General features: G+C 33.2%; 1 protein-coding gene across 1 annotated transcript; it reads right to left on the bottom strand.

Moving 5' to 3' along the window:
• Window positions 1-6189: 6189 nt before the first annotated feature.
• On the bottom strand, window positions 6190-8279 carry LOC147410812 (pentatricopeptide repeat-containing protein At4g21065-like). The gene has a single exon (XM_086440390.1). It carries the CDS (start codon window positions 8191-8193, stop codon window positions 6319-6321), a length of 1875 nt encoding a protein of 624 aa, XP_086296516.1. The 5' UTR covers window positions 8194-8279; the 3' UTR covers window positions 6190-6318.
• Window positions 8280-18963: the final 10684 nt, after the last annotated feature.

The following is an 18963-nucleotide window of genomic DNA, read 5'->3' on the forward strand; positions in this document are numbered from 1 at the left end:
AAATATGTATCGTTCCGGGGGAGCAACTCTAATTTTTTTTCATATATATATGTATACCACAATTATCAACTGATAGAACAGGGTTGTCCCGCCCTTTTTGCGTGAGTTGTAATTTTGCTACATTTAAGATGAGATAAAGTTGTAGGCTTTTTGGTGTTCACGGGATCAATCAATGTCATCATCCAATACAGGTTTTTAATGAAAATTTTATGCTCTTGTTTTTTTATTATAGAGGAATCAAAGTTTCCATTGTGATAGGCCCTCTTCAATGGTGTTCTAAAAAGTGAGAGGAAGTCTAAAAGAAAGTGGATGGAGGTAAAATAATAATGGAAGACATGGTGTTTGAAAAAAGTGGATTATTTTTGCACTCATGTTTTAATTCGTAAGACACTTACAGACAAGCTAGGTCTTAAACCTTGGGAATGTAAGTTTTTAGGGTATGTTCAAAATGGAACTAGTCATCGATTCTTCTGTAAAGACAAAAGATTAATAGAAAGCAGAGATGTTATTTTCTTAGAAACTCCTGATCTTATTACTCCACTAAGATCAAATAAAATTCTTGAGTGAACAAGAGTCAGTCCCAAATGATCAAGAAATGATTGATGATCTAGATATTTTTTATTCTTAGACTGAGATTAATGGGAGAATCGGTGAAATCTTAGATTTACAGTCTAATAATCTAAAAAATAATGGGAGTACTTCTTTAGATCACAGTGGGAGAAATAAAAGACCAAGGAAATCATCTATGATATTTAAAGATATTTAGGTCTTTCAAGTTGATGAAAACGTATTTGGATTAGATAATAATCCAAGAAATTTCAAGAGGCAATGAATCTAAAAGATTCAAATCAATGGCTTGAAGCAATGAATGATGAATTGACTTCAATAGAAACGAACAAAGTCTGGGAACTTGTAGATCTACCTTCTAATAGGAAGGCAATTGGTTGTAAATGAATCCTCAAAAAGAAAATAAAAACTGATGGTGTCACGCACCCGATTTAGGATTTAAATTTTTCTAAATCTCGAGGGCGTAGCGAAAGAAAAAAAAAAAAAAAAAAAAAATCAAAATCAAGATCTTCAAAGCTTAAATACAATATAAAATCTCCTTCAAATAATTTCGATTGAGTTTCCTCTAAAAAATTGAATTTATGAAAAATTTTCACCTATAGAGATATACATGAATAATCAAAATTTATATATCAAATTACATTCCAACTACCATATCATAACGAATATATATCAGTCAAAAAACAAAATATATAACTATAATTACAACTCAAAAATGTACATAGATAAACTATAAATCTCATGTTGATCGATAGTTATCTACATCGTAAATATTAAACTCTCACTCTCTATACATATACACACAAATAGACACAATATACATGATTCTAATATATATAAAAAATGGTCAAAAACTACACAAAATAGTTCCACTAAACTCCAATCTCAGCTCACATATAATAGAAATAGTACTCATCATCCTAATCCTACGATCCTTCTATATAATGTTCTCCATCAAGAATCGGCATTTCGATAATTGAAATATTTGTAATGTTTTATTGGTAAGGTGAGTAACAGGGAAGTTTACTCAATAGTAAACGCACATTTCAAATTAATAATCCTAATATGAATGGATAAACAAGTTAATTTATTACAAATAATATATGTTTTTAAATAAGTAAACAAAAACGAATAACATTGGAACAGACTAATATTTAATAAAATAGTAACGAAATATTTTTATCTCATAATCAAACAAAAGGAATATAAACATGTCATAAGAATATTAATCTTGGTGGTATATTTAATAAGAATGACGAGGTATACGAACGATACAAAAGTACCAATTTATATATCGATGTTCCAATACTTAACTAATGTTGAACTCACCGTTAATTCTTGATTTTATGATCGGTCTGACAATTTATCATAATTGATTAGTTGTGTTTTTTTGCTCAGGTTGGCCGTTGATCTTTAACAGAGATCAATTGTTTGACTACTATAGACTGTAAATGATCATTTGACAAGCCAACTTCACGTACCTCTGTGGTATGCATGTGTCCTCGATTAATCTAGTCATCTAGAAATCATCTTTACAATACAATTTGTTATTTTTCAATTAAGATAAGATAAGAATTTTTCGAATAGTAGGTATAATGGTATTCTCAAGTGGTATCCCATACTATCGGAAAGAATATCAAAGCCAAATTATTCTAAACTAATTGATTATTTTCGAAAAGAGCTACCGATTAATCTTATAGGCATTAATTATCCTTTTAATGTATAGAAAACATAATAATTATATTTTTCAAAATTTATTTGAAATAAATTAAAACAGATTTGTAAGAATGATGACATTCCCAAGTATTCTAGAATTATAATATTGTAATATAATATATTATAAACATGCAGCAGTATATTAAAAGTATTAAATCATAAAGTAGTAAACATGCGGGTACATTGTCCCACGATTATGAACTTAATTGCATCCCATGCTTTATTACACAGTATTCAAAAGTACTTTAAACTTGAAAATTTCTCAATACAAGCGCATACAACCGAGAATCCCATTCTCGATTTTAAATAATTGAAACTTTCATTCTTGATTTCAAATTTAAACTTAAACATTTCATTTTTTATAGATTGTCACTGAATGAAAATACACTTTCAGAATATGATGTTTTAACAATTTTCAAAATGAACTTTTGACGAAAATTACTTTGAAAATCAATTTCTTAAACAAATAGATTTTCTGATTACACTTACCCAAGTCATTTATTTTTATTTCACAATATTAAAATATTAGAGAAAAGATATCAAACAAATTATTCTATAATTTGATGTATAAATTTTGAATTTAAATCATAATAAATTTGAAACTAACTATCAAAATTGAAATAAAATATATTTTATTGAAAATTATACTACGAATTTGAAATTATAAGCTTTCTACCTTCACAGCTGGTTTTACACATCCTTATGACATTAAAATAAATTTTCTAATTAATTTCCTCGGTGATTTGACAAAATATTCCTGTGATTAAGTAGATGTCGACGACGTGGATATTTTGTACTTTGGTGTCGGATTTTAATTCACATCCAAAACATATTTAAATCTCGATTAAAAGTAACTTACACGAATTCACTATCAAAACCCACTCGTCTCTGTTTCTGTTTCTCTCGGAGGTATAAATGAACATTAGGTAAGATTATAATATATAATAACAATATAATATAATATATTATATTACAATATATAAAACAAATACACTTGGTTATCTAAATTGTTAATACATGTACAACTTATAAAATGTTATATAATATAATAATATTTATATTAATTACACCTCACCCGTTTAACACTTTAATAATTTTAAATCAATCCCTCTTATATAAATAATTATACTTAAACCCAATTTTTTTAATTTTTTAAAAATATTTTAATTATAAATATAATAGTTAAATAATATATATTTTTTCATATATTTTTCTTTTCTCCGTTAAGTCTGTTACATGATACCAATTTGAACTGTGTATCTCAAATTTTTTAAAATCCTCGTTGATTTTTCTTTATTGATCAAAATACCCTTTATACCATAAGTTTTCTTGATAAAATTAATATTTTTATAACTTATCATATTAAACTTGGATTTAAGCATGTTGATAGTCTAAACTATGTTTTTCGATGCTTTTGAACTCAATGCTAACATCCGTTTGACTAAAAGAACTTCCTATAAAATTTTGAATTTTATTTACTTTGATTAAATGTTATAATTCTTTGATTATAATCAAAGTAAGGTTCCTCGAATTGTATATTTCATTTGTTAAATTCGCTTTATAGAAAATCTTTATTTTAGATCAACAATATCACAATTTATTTTTAATATTTTTAAAAACTAAATAGGAAAACATGTCAATATAAAACACATTCATCGATATGCGTAATAAAATTTCATGGTGTTACAGATGATACCCTAGATAAATATAAAGTTAGATTAGTAGCAAAAGATTTTACTCAAAAACTTGGTGTAGACTTTGTAGATACATATTTGCCAGTGGCAAAATTCATAGCTATAAGGATTCCTATGGTCATAGTAGCTTGTTTAGATTTAGAACTATATCAATTAGATGTCAAGACAACTTTTCGCAATGGAGAATTAAAAGAAAGTATCTACATGAACCAACCTGATGGTTTTTAAGTAAAAGGAAAATGAAATTTCACCAGGCTATCATAAATTTGGGATATCTAAAAAGAACTAGATAAAATTATCATTTTATCTCTTTATGTAGATGATATACTATTACCATTTAATTGCCTAAATATGCTAGAAAACTTCAACATGAAAAATTACAAACCGTTGGACACACTTATTTGTAAAGGTACAAAACTAGATAAACTTGTGTTTCCTACCACAAAAAGTGAGATACAGGAAATGATGAACATTTTATATGCTCAAGTTTTAGGAAGTCTTATGTATGCAATGAAAAGTACAAGACCTTACATCTGTTGTGTAGTAGGACTTGCAAGTTGTTATCAATTTAATCCTAGTAAAATGCATTGGCAAGCGGTTAAAAGGATATCCAAGTATTTAAGAGGCTCCTAAGATATGAAAACTAACTTTCAGATTAGGAGATCTTAAGATTATAGGATATATCCAATTTGGCTAGAGATACTGATAATGAAAAATCCACAAGTGGTCATGTATTCATGTTCGGAGGAACACCTATTTCTTGATTGAGTAAGGCTATTAGTAACACTCTATGGATTAATCATTTTGTGGAAAACCTTCAGTTAGGCATAGTTTGCAAGCCAATGAATATGTTTGTTATCTCTTTAATAAAAAGTGGAGCTATAGTTCTAGAGCAAAACATATTGATATATATTATCATTGGATGGCGTTATTACGACCCCCATTACGACTCACCGTTTGTCTTATATGGGCAAAAATGTTTGGAATGGGCTGATTTTTTGTGAGGATGATCTCTGTGATGAGGGGATCATCCTGGCAAAAAATCATCCCATTCCGAAACTTCTAACCCCATCAAAATTGATTTACAAAAATTGGACGGTCTAAAATTTTTCAACTTGTAAACATGGGGCTAGAAATTTCATAATGAGCTGATTTTTGGCAAGGATGATCTCCTCACCATAGAGATCATCCTCACAAAAAATCAGCCCATTCCAAACATTTTTTCCCATATAAGACAAAATGGTGTGTCGCAAAGGGGGTCGTAATAGGGGTCTACGGAACCCGACCCATTATCATTATATTCAGGATATAAAGGAAAATGGTGAAGTGAAAGTCGACTATATTCACACTAAAGAGATGGTAGCCGACCCTATGACTAAAGGGTTGTCTCTAAAAGAATTTAGAGGACATATAATGACAATGTGATTAAGAAATGTGTACTATTGTGTTACATGAAAAAAATGGTATAATCAAAATGACTTTAAGGACGTTTAAAATGAATGATAAAATACCATTCTATTTTATTTGGAACAAGTTATTGGTCAGAGAAAAGATGCAAGCACAAGCAAGAATGTCTAGATTTATTGCAGTGTTCATAAGAAGTGTAAAGATCTATTTTTAAAAAGGCACCATGATAAGTCACTGGATATTTTCTAAGACACTTGTTGGATTAAAAGTTGTCGATAAAGTAAATCAAAGAAAGAAACTTCTAATAGTCTGGGAGAAGAATTATTTGATTAAAATTTCGATGTAGGTCAATACATTGTAATGATGAGTTTTGGTTGAAGTCATTGTAGTATTTAAGGTATGGATTTTAAAATCCTCAAATGCAGGAATATGATGCCATTTACTAGAAATTTTGTCTTCTTTAAACCCCAGATTTATTTTGCAAACTCATTAAAGGTAAAAACTTTATTTATTTCCTTCTCATTCATTTAAAAGATGAAACTCTGGAGAAATCAAATATGTATTTAAATTAAGGGGAGAACAAATGCGAACTTGTCATTAAATCCTAAGGTTGATGACAGAATTTTGGAGAAAAATATAGAACAAGGGTATTTTGGTCAACTTCAGTAATCTCTTACAAAAAGACCATGACCAAGTTGTATGCCGTCAGCTTGAAAATACAAGGTATCTCGAATATTTAAGGAGGGTATGTCTAAATTCTTCATCACACCAGCTCTAGGAAAATAAAAAAGAAAACAAATAAAAGATGAGAAGAGTGTGTGAGAGAAGGATCACCTAATAGAGGTTCCAAATGGTATATTTCAAAATTTTAATTCAACTTCACAATTAATGCAAGAAACAAGAATTGTACAATGATAATCATCAAAGGGGTGATTTACCAGTAATCCTTACAAGAACAATATCCATCTCTAAAATGGTGAAATCGACTACGATCCCTCACAATAATCTCTCTATTATACGCCTTAGAAATGAGCTTAATTGCTATGTGGCAATCCGCACAAACCCTCAGGTTCTTCACAACCCTGATTGGGGTCCCGATAGCGGTATTGATGAGCGCAAAAGCAATTGCAATCTTCTCACTATGATAACATAGCGTGTTCTCCTTCTCTTCCTCCTCTATGTCTGCAAGCACATTTGATGTTCGAGGCACATAACCTTCCAACTTCAACCTCTTCATGACCTCCTCTAACATTTTATATATCTCTTTACTTTGGGGATGTGACTTATCACCCATCACAAACTCATGAACACAATTCCGAAGTTCGACAAGGCTATGCCCTGGGGTTTTCCTCACTCCTTCCCTTAACATTGTTCTCCTCACCTTTTGCACATCTGACCACCGTCTCTCAGATGCATAAAGGTTCGAGAGGAGTACATAGTCCCCACTATGTTTGGGCTCTAATTCAAGAAGCTTAGCTCGTGTGATCTCCCCTAGAGCCAAATGCCCGTGTATCATACATGCACCCAGCAACGTCCTCCAAACAACAGCATTGGGTTCCAATGGCATATTTTGAATGAATTTATATGCTTCTTGTACCATTCCTGCTCTACCCAATAAATCAACTAGGCAACCATAGTGTTCTATCTTGGGCACAAGACCATATTTTTCTCTCATTCTCTTGAAATAGCCAAACCCCTCACTCACCATCCCACAATGACTACATGCATACAAAACCCCAACAAAAGTAATATCACTAGGTACTAATTTCTTCTCCTCCAAATCCCTAAAAAGCTCAAGAGCTTCCTTACCGAAGCCATTAACAGCCAAACCCACAATCAAAGAAGTCCAAGATACCACACTTGTTATCTCCATCTCATCAAACACCCTATATGCCTCCCCAATGGTTCCACATTTCGCATAAAGATCTATAAGGGCATTACCAGCATGTAAATTCTCATTCAAACCAACTTTCAACATGTACACATGAGCCCTCCTACCCAAATCCAAAGCTCCAAGCTCGGCGCAAGCCGTGAGCAAGCTAACCATAGTGAACCCATCTGGCTCAACACCATCCAAACCCATTTCCCTAATAAGTGTCAGAGCCTCATTGGGTCTCCCATTAATGGCAAACCCATTGATCACAGAATTCCAAGTCACAAGATCTCTCTCAGGCATTAACTCAAACAACTTGTGTGCACTCTCTGCAAACCCACAAGCAGCATAAAGATGTACCAAACTGTTCTGAACAAAGACTAAGGACTCAAACCCATTTCTTATAGTAACAGAATGTATCCTTTGACCTTCTCTAACATCAAGTAATTTTGAACAAGCCTTAAGGAGAAAAGGGTAGGTGTGGGTGTCAGGTTCAATTGAGAAACTTTGCATTTGGTGGTGAAGTAGAATGGCTGGGCTAGGGTTTTCACTCTCAGCATAGCCTCTAATCATCGTGTTCCAAGTAAAAATGTTAGGATTTTGGATTTGAGAGAAGATGTTTTGAGAATAAGATATGGGGCTTGAGAGGGAAACAAGGGTGAAGATGAGGTGTTTCCCCATGTCAGGGTCGGTAAGAGGGACACCATGTCTGATGGAGAAAGCATGGATTTGCTTCAGTTTGGATTGGGAAGAGGTGTGTGTTAGTAAAAGTTCAATGCACTTCTTGAGTATGTTAGATTTTGGAGTCTGATGAGGAGGGATTATTAGAGTAGAAAAGGAGAACCAAAGGAAGAGTTTTATGGGATTTGGTTGTTGGTAGGAAGGAGAAGCTAATGCTGATGTTGAGTTGATGAAGGCTGGTTGCTTCGAGTGCATAACTAGTTAATTGCTTATCCATCTTCCGTTTTGCAAGCCAGGTTCCATTTTATTTTGAGAGCTGCTATTGGCACCATACCCCAATTAAAAATAAAGAAACCTAATAAATTGGTTGAGAACGAGTAAAACTTGCGGGTGCCAATAGAAGCTTTTTTTTTTTTTTTTTTTCTTTCTAGATTTTTATTTTTGGGTTTATGATTTTATACGAGCCTAATCATAATTGCAATTGTTTGAATGAATTTGATAATGTTTCGTAATATCGAGATAATAATTTGAGCCAAACCTTTGTAATGCTTGATTGGTGTGTTTTAATCTTTAATTGGGGTGTGAGAAATAATTTAAAAAATGAGGTGTAATAAGTAAAAGTTGTGGTGCCAGCTCTATTTATTTTCTTTTATGTAAAACAAGAAACCAAATGGAATTCAGAATTTGAAAATATCTATTACTGGTTCTCGTCCACTTACCGTTGACCTCGCCTCCCACTACAGCAGTAGCGCTGGCATGTAATAAGTTTCTGATCCAACTTCTCCTAATGGGAGGCATTCCGATACCATAGCATGAACCGAAAAGCAAACTCTTCCTCTCGAAAACGAGCTAGCATAGACCACTTGCTTCAAAGCTCAAGGTTCTTCTATAGAAAATCTATAGAAAGGTCGGCTGTTTCACTCTCAGCGAGTCGGGATACATTTGCGGTCATCACATCAGGAACGGTTTGTTTCGGGAACTAGTGCAATAAATAAATACGGGTGGAATAGCTCATTTATGAGGGTGCAGAACGTGGCAGGGGCATTGGTGAGTCCAAACCAAAAGGCATAACCAAATCAAACGCACCGTACCTTGCTTGTCACACAGGTCGTCTTTGGCTCGTCTCCTTCCGCGATACGCACCTGGTAGTAGCCCAACCGTAGATCCAACTTCGAGAAGTATCTCGCGTTCGGTCGAAGAACAATCAAAGTGGATACTTTGTGATGGTTAGGTTACCTTGTTGAGCGCCCGATAATCAATGCACACACAAGGCTCCCGCTTCTTCTGGAATAAAACAGGGGCTCCATATGGTGCCTTGGAGGCTGGAATATAAATAGGCCTCAATGAGTTCCTGAAATTATTTCCTGAGCTCAACCAACTCCGGAAGGGCCATCTGCTAAACCCAGCCAATGCAGGGGGTTTGTTTGGCTCCAGGCTCCAACTCGATCTTGTGGTAGACTGCCCTCCTAGGGGGCACTTGGGCAACTAACTCGTGGGGCATGACATCCCCAAATTCCTCAAGTACTTGCTGCACTTCCTGAGAAAGAAGTCGTCTTGGTATTGGATCCGCTCTTCTGTTAGCATGAGCATGAATTAGATTCTATTCGTCTTCTTTATTCTTAAGAGAACCCCCCACCCGAACCATTCTTAAGACCACCAAGCCCTCTCGAATGAGTTCTACGATAGAAGCTTTCAACGTACACCCGGGGACAAATCTTTCACTCACTGAGAAGTGAAAACCTGTGACTATATCGTCCTGAAGACGGATGCGACGGGAAGAAGTGGCATTTGGAAGTGTTGCTGACTTAACATTTAGGTTTCGGCATAACAAAGCTTGCACTGTCTTTTCGCACTTAGGCGCACAGCGTGCCGTTGGTAATGATTCTACTACGGTGCCACAAATTTGCAAGCTGATCCTAAGTAATCGTTGTTGTTCATTGGATTCCGGAGGAACTACTTCGTTAGGATTGGGGAATTGCTTCGATTCTTCCTGAATAGCCTCGATTCTCCCGTCGAGAGTCACTTTGAAAGTATTACCTAAACTATTCCGACTTAATATGATAAAGCCTATAAAACGACTTATTAAATATAGTAGATATTTGACTTAACTCCCAAACATAATAATTCTCTGAATAATTCATGAATTATACTCGAATTTTTCAAAGGGTAGCTCCACTTGCACACATCTAAATGGTTAATTGTACCCACTTACTCGTGACACCCACCTTAAAGACAATATCTTATTTGCAAACATGTGAAATATTTTTTTTATATCTTTATAGTAGATATTTATTTGGCTTATCTGACTTGACTCCCAAACATAATTATTCTCTAAATAATTCATGAATTATGCCCGAATTTTTCAAAGGGTGGCTCTAGTGCACACACCTAAATGGCCAATTGCACCCACTTACTCACGATACCCACCTTAAAGATAAAATATCTTATTGCAAATATGTAATAATTTTTTTTTGTCTAGTTCTCATTGCATCCACCCAATAGCCTACCAAATCCATGTTTTTCTTCTCTTCCCATTCTCTCTCTCTCTCTCATTTTTTTTTCTTTTCTTCTTCTTTGCATTTAAAAAAGTTTCAATAAAGGTTTTAAGCTTTGATCTTACTTTTTTTTTTTACTTCAACACCTCCAATCGAAACCATTCACATGAGAAAGTTTTGTTAAATAGATACCTGTCGAATATCTTTTGTAATGTTCGGTAGTTATCTGCTAAATTTATTTGGTAATATTCAATAGATACCTACTGAATTTGATAAAACAACTTTGGTATGAACCTACCGATTAAAATCTACAAAAAAAAAAATCTTCGAGTTATTCGATTTAAAATTGTCATTTTGGAGGTTTTAATAGTGATTTTTCCATCTTCATTGATGATTATATATATATTAAAAAAGAAATAAATTAAAAAAAAAAAGATAATTTGAAAAATAATCTAAAACCTAATCTCCATTGATTCACTCTAAAGGAGAAGAAAAAGATGATCGAAGTGGGTCTTTTGTTCGATAGGTTACGGTGGGTACAATGAGTAAACACAAAAGAGTAAAATGTAAAATTTTTTTACTTTTATTTTTTAATACATTTTTTACCACTTAAAATGGCTACAATTAGGCATCTTAGTGTGAGCAAATAGAGCCGCCCTTTTTCAAATGATAGAAGAAATGATTAAAACTTCGGTCCAATTCAACTCCATATAAAAATTGGTGACTTTTTTACCTTTTTCAAATTATTAACAATTTATTCTTTTCTTGAATTAAACAGATAAAAAAGAGGTATAAAAATACACATTAACCTTTATTTTTATGAAGAAAAAAAATCTATCTTAATACCACGCAATATTATGTTCATTATTATCTCTTTACACTTAAAAGGCTTACCATTAGATAATCATTATCCATCGTTCAGTCATTATCAAATTTCAAGATTATTCATCGATAAATTTATTTTGTCACCCCTTTTATGCCTTTTCTCTCTCCTCTCCTTAGATTCTTTTGAATAGAAATCTTTGTAACTCAATCAAGTAAGAGAACATGTCCCTCATGGGTTGAAATTTAATTTATTGAGTATTCTTGGACGAATATTACATGGATCCTGATAGGATATTTATAGGGTTTACATCAACCAAGATATCGAAACTAGCCTAACATAAATATTTTAATTTCTTAGAACTTCCTAATGTAGAGTAGTATCCTAATTGATATTGTTACATATATTATTCTCCAACATTCCTTTCCTTTCGAGATGAGATACATTGATATGTTGCATCCTATTTTCTAACATCCCCCTGCAATTGCATGGCCCTTTGAAGAAGGAATATGCAATTGGCTTCTTCGAATAATTTCTCTCGATCTCATTAAGAGGCATGCTATTAGATCGTAAAAATATCCAATTCTACTTCTTGGTGATTATCGTCTGTCTATGAAGTCCATCATTGTCACATCCTGCTCTTTTTTTTTTCTTTTTTTTTTTCGAGTCTGTTGGAGTCGGTGACTTACGAGACTATGCTTATCATGATCTCTCCTAAGAGCAAATAAATTAGGATTGTGCGATTTAAATGAAAGAACTTTCGTTGGAGAGATTTTTTTTATAAGAAAAAAAAAAGGATATCATAAGAGATAAATGTATAGACATGGAGCTTTGTAGGAAAATAGAAGGAGATGTAGTTTTAGTGAAGAAAACTATAAAATAATAAAGTAAAAAAAATGGATTTAGGTTCGGCAATGGTGGTGGCACCATCGCTGAAGAACAGCGCACCAGAATCGATGTGCTCAGTAGAGTGTGAGCTCTGGTACCATGTGAAAGATGAAATTGATTGATTCTCTTAGTTTCTTGGATGAAATATAATTAACCCTAATAGAGTTATATAGAAAAATAAATCCAAGAGATCTATTACTAATATAATCAAATCTCGTATAATACAATCCTATCTACTATGAGATTTATCTAAATCTCTATAGAAATGTTTTGGTGTGTCATAGAGCACCTTAATACAATGCGTCAGGACTAATACTTTAATACCCTCCCTCAAACTCGTGGCGATTGAAGATCAATGTGAGTTTGAAAAAATCTAAACTCTTAAATCTATTTTCTTTGTCTTGTAAGATAAGAACCTCATCTACGAAATTCATGTTGTCGATGAAGAATTGTTGATTGCCAAATGTGTAGCGCTTGCCCAGAGGGTATCCAAACATGTAAAAGAAAAGAGCAAATAGCTCATCTCAAACGTACCTTAATTAGGTCATGATCAATTTAGGCTTAGACCAAAACTTGTCAAGTTTTAATCTAAAAATAAGAATGGGTCTCAATAGGCCACGATGAGCTTGACCACGAATGATTCAGAGGCTCATAAAAAAGGAAATATTTTGGGCAAAAAGAAACTTAACCCTAGGATTCAGAGGCTTTTGGGCATATAAAGAACTTGATCATTGGAGATTCAGAGGTTTTTGGTTAACAATGTTTAGGGTCATTTAAATACCTCAATTCAAAATCCATAATTCTATTCCCAAGCCTTAGCCAATCACAACCTAAACCAATGCCAATTTCTAGACCCAACATTCCTAAACTAACATCTAAATCCAACTTGCAAAATCCCATTCATTCAAAACCTAAGCCAACTTACGCATGGACCACCCCTAAAATCATACCCAAGCCCATTCTTAACTAAAGTCCAAATCCAACACTATCCTAAAACCCAATCCATGTCCATTGACCAAAGTCAAGGTGCCATAAGACATCAAAAACCCATATTCGCAAAATGAATACATGCACCACCACATTCAACCTCCAAAATATAATCAACCTAATCCCGTCATTACCTCCAAAAGCTACACAAACCACTCCCCCACCATACTACATATTATAAACCTAACCATACCAATTTCTCCAAAACTTCCAAGCAAGTCACCCTAATGCTACATCACATCCCATTCCTTTAATCAACTCACCTAACCCTTCAAAAGCTACAAATCGCCATACCATATTGCCACATGTCCCCATTTTCTTCTCCCTCCTAAAATCAAAATACATAATCCCATCACCTTAATCATTCTATCAAACAACCACCTCATCCCCTAACTTAACCCCATCACTTTAGAAACTTATATTATTTAATAAACAAAACCCCTTACATCCACGCACATGGAAAATGTGATTTCAATAAATAGAGCGTTAGCTTCATGCTTGCATGATATCATTTGAATGTAATTTTTGTTTAATAAAGGACTTTCGTAAATGCATGATAGAGATTTTGTATTAATAGAGATTACAAGTAGTTATATCTAATAAGAAACTTGGTATATAAATACATACAAAAGATAATTTAATAACTTTTAATATTATTTTATTTAATGAATAAGTTTCTCTTACAAATTTGTATGCATTGATAATCAATTTTACTTTTAGTTTTAGAGAATTGTCTCATACAAATGCTTGCATTGGGTTTTATTTTTCTTTTGTGAAATAATTTGAACTATTACTAAAAACACCCTTGTGTTACCTTTAATGAGAGACATGCAAGAGGCCTTTCATTTATTAAATTATTATAATATATATTTTTTCGTAGTTTTCAACCTTAACTAAGTATCAAGGCCACATTAAATAACTCCATCTCTTATTCTTCTTTACGGAAGAACGCCCACACGCATTAATAAATATAGGCTCTAGGGTGGAATATTCATGGCTTGACGGTATGTACCCATATCCAATGCTATCAAGCAAACACCATCACGCTATTGTACTCTATCCCATAACCGATACACAGTGAAAAATAAATCAACCCACACATGTAATCACATCATGATCCTTTCATATCACTCAAGCATCATATTAGATCATTTAGATCATCTTGATTATCAAGAGTTTTCCTAACATCTTATCCCTTTAATATATAATAGACGACACAAAAATATTTTAAAATTATTTTCAAAATATAATATATGTAGCTATACGATTTTCGAGTCCAAAGATCGACAATACTTGGATTGGAGTCACCAGTATTCTTTTTTAAAAAAGGTTGTAAATGATAATCTGAAAAGCATTTTTGAAAAATTAATGTTTTGGGCATCGTAGTATCTCTCGTACGGATATGACACCGATATACCTAACATCTAAGTCAATGGTTCAATTAGAGACCGGGAAAGGGGTTAGGCGCCCATCTCTATCCGCCTTAAGTTGTAACCTTGAAAACATTGTCATTTTAGGAAAATTAAAAAGAAAAGAAAATTTGAAGAAACAATGGTTTTATTCCCTTGATCATAAAAGACTTTGATGTTGGCTTAGATCATGAGAATCACCTCTTTAAAAGAGATGATCCTTACCCATGTCTTTTATTGAAAACATAATTTTGAAAAGTGTTGGCTTTTGTAATTATGGGCCCAGTCTCCCAATTATGTTTAGCCTCAAAATAGGTTTTTTGTGGTGTGTGCAAAATGTATTTGGTTAAAATAATTTTTCTTTTGAAAATAGTTACAACCCCCACATTTTTTATCGAATCGAAGTCTAACTTATCGGGAGTAGGGGAGGATGTTCATTGCATCCTAAGGCCTTTTAAACCAGAATTAAAGAAGGGAAAAGGATGGATAGGAGATAGGAGATGGAGATGGAGAGGGTAGAAGAAAACAAAAATTCTACTCTAACCCACCTTGAAGCTTGAGTTTTTTTTCTTTCTTGTTCATTTTTTTCTTCTTGAGTCCTAAGGTGAATTCTCTTTTAACTTATGACTTTAAGGGGAGTAATAGAGATTTTTCTTTGGGAGAAGGATTTTTTGAGTATGAAATTTACTAGAGTTTTTTTTAGTGAAGAGGGGGCTTGAGAGCATTTAAATTTGAGGCTTGAGATAAGGAATCCAAACATGGGATTTTTGTGGAGAGAGTGTGGGTTTCTATAAAGTTTTGGGACACCTTTTAGGATCAAAAGGGTCCCAAATTAAAAGCTAAGGGAAAATGGTATAAGAGTTTGAGAGAATGAGATTGGAGATCTCTTAGTTTTATTTAAATGTTTTAATTGTTGAGAACACCCATAAGTACTTAGTGCATTAAAATTTGGGATGTCCGAGGTGAAGATCCAAGAGTCCTGAATTGCGAAAGCGATTGTAATTTTTATACCATTTTTTATTAGATTCAAATTTGATTATCGACAAAGATAATCACAAGGTATGATTTATTTTTTTTTATTTTTATTTTAGAATAACCTATATTATGTCGATTGAGAATTTTTGACTAGATCCGTGATGCATGTAATATTACTTACAAACTTTTGGTACAATACTTAGATGATAGTGACAATGATTGATTAGTAAAATTAAAAAAGAAATGAAAAGAATTAGATTAAACTATGAACATCCAACAACAATCTTAAAATCATCAATTTTGATTTGTCCATTAGGAAAGAAGAAAGTTGTTGATACTCAATTTTTATTATTTACACGGAGGATAAGGTCTTTACGCATGTCACATGCCAAGTGACACTTAGGGTGGCCCACCACGGCCTAAGCCATATTTTATGGTCGTTCAGTGCTGGTATTACGTTGACAATGTTTCTTGGTCGTTCAACAATGTTCTTATGGTCATGACATATGGCACCTTGGGTGAGTGATGCCTTAGCTGAAACAAGAATGTGGCATGTCGCTTTTGTCTGATTTTCTTATGGTCATAACATTTTTTGATTACTAGAGAGAGAGAGAAATAACATAATGCATGAGATTTGTTCTTAGGGTTCATCCAAAATTAGTACTACGTCCCTAGGCTTTAAAGTGTCATTCCAGTATTCTTGAAGCTATTACAAGGTTTATAATACATGTGTGTGTGTGTGTGTGAGAGAGAGAGAGAGAGAGAGAGAGAGAGAGAGAGAGAGAGAAATAAAACTAGAGATAGAAAGAATGAAGCCCCTTCTTTAATCAACTCACATCTTATTTATAGAAACAAATGAAAGTGAAATGACTTTCCCTTCTTCCATTGACTGTCTTTCTCCAACTAACATATGATCAGTCCATGTGGCATACATGTGGACTCATTTATTTGCATCATCTACATTTAGACTCCTGCAAGGTGCAAATTATAAAGGTTGTAATGAGCTATGCGACGGGCATTCTTTGGTTTAAATTGTGACAAAACCAGGAGAGCATTCAAAGACATCATTTTCAAGAGATGCAATGAGTATCGCTAAGATGACATAAGCTTCGTAAGGGAACACATGAACTTTGTGAGAACTGACAAGAGTCTTTTGACTTGAGCAACCTAGAAATGATAGTTGTTGTGTGGCATGAAGATGCCTTGAACGTAGTATTGACAACATAAGCACTACAATGAGAGTATGGGTTCCATGACGAATATGTTGTCGTCGCAAGCATCATTTGAATGTCATGATAAAAACAAAAGCATTGAGACAATGATAAGAGCATTGTGAAGAAGATGCAAACTCCCTCACATTGATGGATTTGACACCATGATAACAACATAGGCATCTTGAAGATGCCACAGGTAATGTGAGTAAGTATAAGCATTGCAATGATCACTTGGATACCATGAAGACGGTAAAAGCACCATGAGGATGATAAACATCATGGTAATGGATGAGTGGTACAAGAAAAATTTGTGTCATGGTAAGGAAAGACATGATAATCCATCTAACCCATTTTATATATAATAATAAGATACCATTTCAATTCTCAATAGTTATAACACAACATAAATAAAATTATTAACCAATAATCAAAGTGTGGAAGCCAACATAAAAATTAACCATGATCCATAATCCACAAATCTTACAAAAAGCATGTCTCACAAAAATAAAACAAAGGACATCACTAAATAAGTAATAGTAAATAAAAACATGATCAATTTTATTATGCTTTCAAAGTAAAATATCTATCGGTAATCACACAATACAAAAATATATATATAATACAAACATGACAATGTAATCGATAAGATTGTTGAAGAACATGTCGATATAACCGTTTTAACTATAGCAAATCGATATTCCAATACTTAACCTCCAGTGCGGAATCCAACTATTCTTATTGATTTTTTATAACTGGTTTTCGCTACCACAATTGGGTGACCATTTATCTGGCTAAAACTGACTATTGACAGAGTCAATTACGTTGGTCATTCGTTTGATGATTATGAACTCTCAATGATTACTAACCAATTTAGGAGAGACTGCTCATGTCTCAGTCTATTAATCAATGCAATGCGAACCTTTACTTTCTCTGTACTATACAAAGACCACCTTTACACACAAATGTTCCCTAAAAAAGAAAATGAAAAATTTTCGGATCTCACGAGTATTACTTTTTAAGTTATTCCATATTACCAAGGAGAATAAAACACCAAGGTTTGTCCTCGATTGACCCTTCGATTCCACAAATATACAACGAATCATTCTTTTTAAGTTTCCTACGACCATTGTCTAATAAATAAAAATAATTTTGTTTTGCATATATATAAAGGAGGGGGGGGGGGGGGGGAGCGTTCAAGGGACATAAGTAAAAACATATGTACAAATAATCATTTTTCAACGTATGCGTTAGAAGTTTCGGATTGAGCTGATATTTTGAGAGGATGATCTACATGATGAGAAGATAATCCTCACAAAAACTCAGCCCAATTTGAAATTTCTAAATTCATCAAAAGTGAATTACAAATTATTGGTAAAAAATCAACGGTCCCATTCTAAATCACTTTTGTTGGGGTTAGAAGATTCAGATTGGGCTGGTTGTTTGTGAGGATGATCTTCTCATCATATAGATTATCCTCACAAAAAAATCAGCTCAATCTGAGATTTCTTACCCATATTTTGAAAAATGATTGTTTTTAAGTATGTTTTTACTTAGGAATCCTAATTTGTTAATAGATTAGTATTTTCTAGGAAGAACTGATCTAAACAAGTCATCTTAATATTCTGCCATGTTGTAATACATTCTATATTATATTATATCATTATGCTTTTAGCATTGTCATTTCTATGAGGAGGTGATCAATTTGACCATATCTTGCTATGGAAAATGCAGAAGTGATTCTGTTGATGTGGATGTGTATATGGAATCTGGTAGATGCTTTTCCTCGAGATAGAAGTGAAAAACATCTATGGTTTTGTACTCATCAGCAAGTACAGTGTGAAACATAATGCCTTATGTCTTGTCGAGTCACTCCGGCTCTTCTGCTATATATACCGCATTTGTTCTTAATAGACAAACTAACTCAACCACCTCAATGAGGTTATTTTCAATGATGTGCAATTTTTTTAGAAGCAATTATTACTCCAAATCATTCCCAAGCCAAACTAGATGCATTTACCCATGGAAAACCTATTCGGGTATAGGAAATGCCAATTTAGAGCTTACTCAAGAATTTCCCAAAAACCATTGACTTTTACTAAAATGACTAAAAAGGCCCTGACTAGGTGTCCTACTCCCACCTTCATTTTCCTTCAAAAATGTATTGGTGATTTTGACATACCACCCACATTTAAAATCAATGATGTTGAATCCATTTTTAGATATACTAATCTGGT

This window comes from Akebia trifoliata, chromosome 1 (genome assembly GCF_017979445.1).
Source record: "Akebia trifoliata isolate Shusen 1 chromosome 1, ASM1797944v1, whole genome shotgun sequence".
Taxonomy (NCBI): domain Eukaryota; kingdom Viridiplantae; phylum Streptophyta; class Magnoliopsida; order Ranunculales; family Lardizabalaceae; genus Akebia; species Akebia trifoliata.

Excerpts from the sequence above, each read along its gene's own strand:
- LOC147410812 (XM_086440390.1), bottom strand. The coding sequence starts at position 8,193 with ATGCACTCGAAGCAACCAGCCTTCATCAACTCAACATCAGCATTAGCT.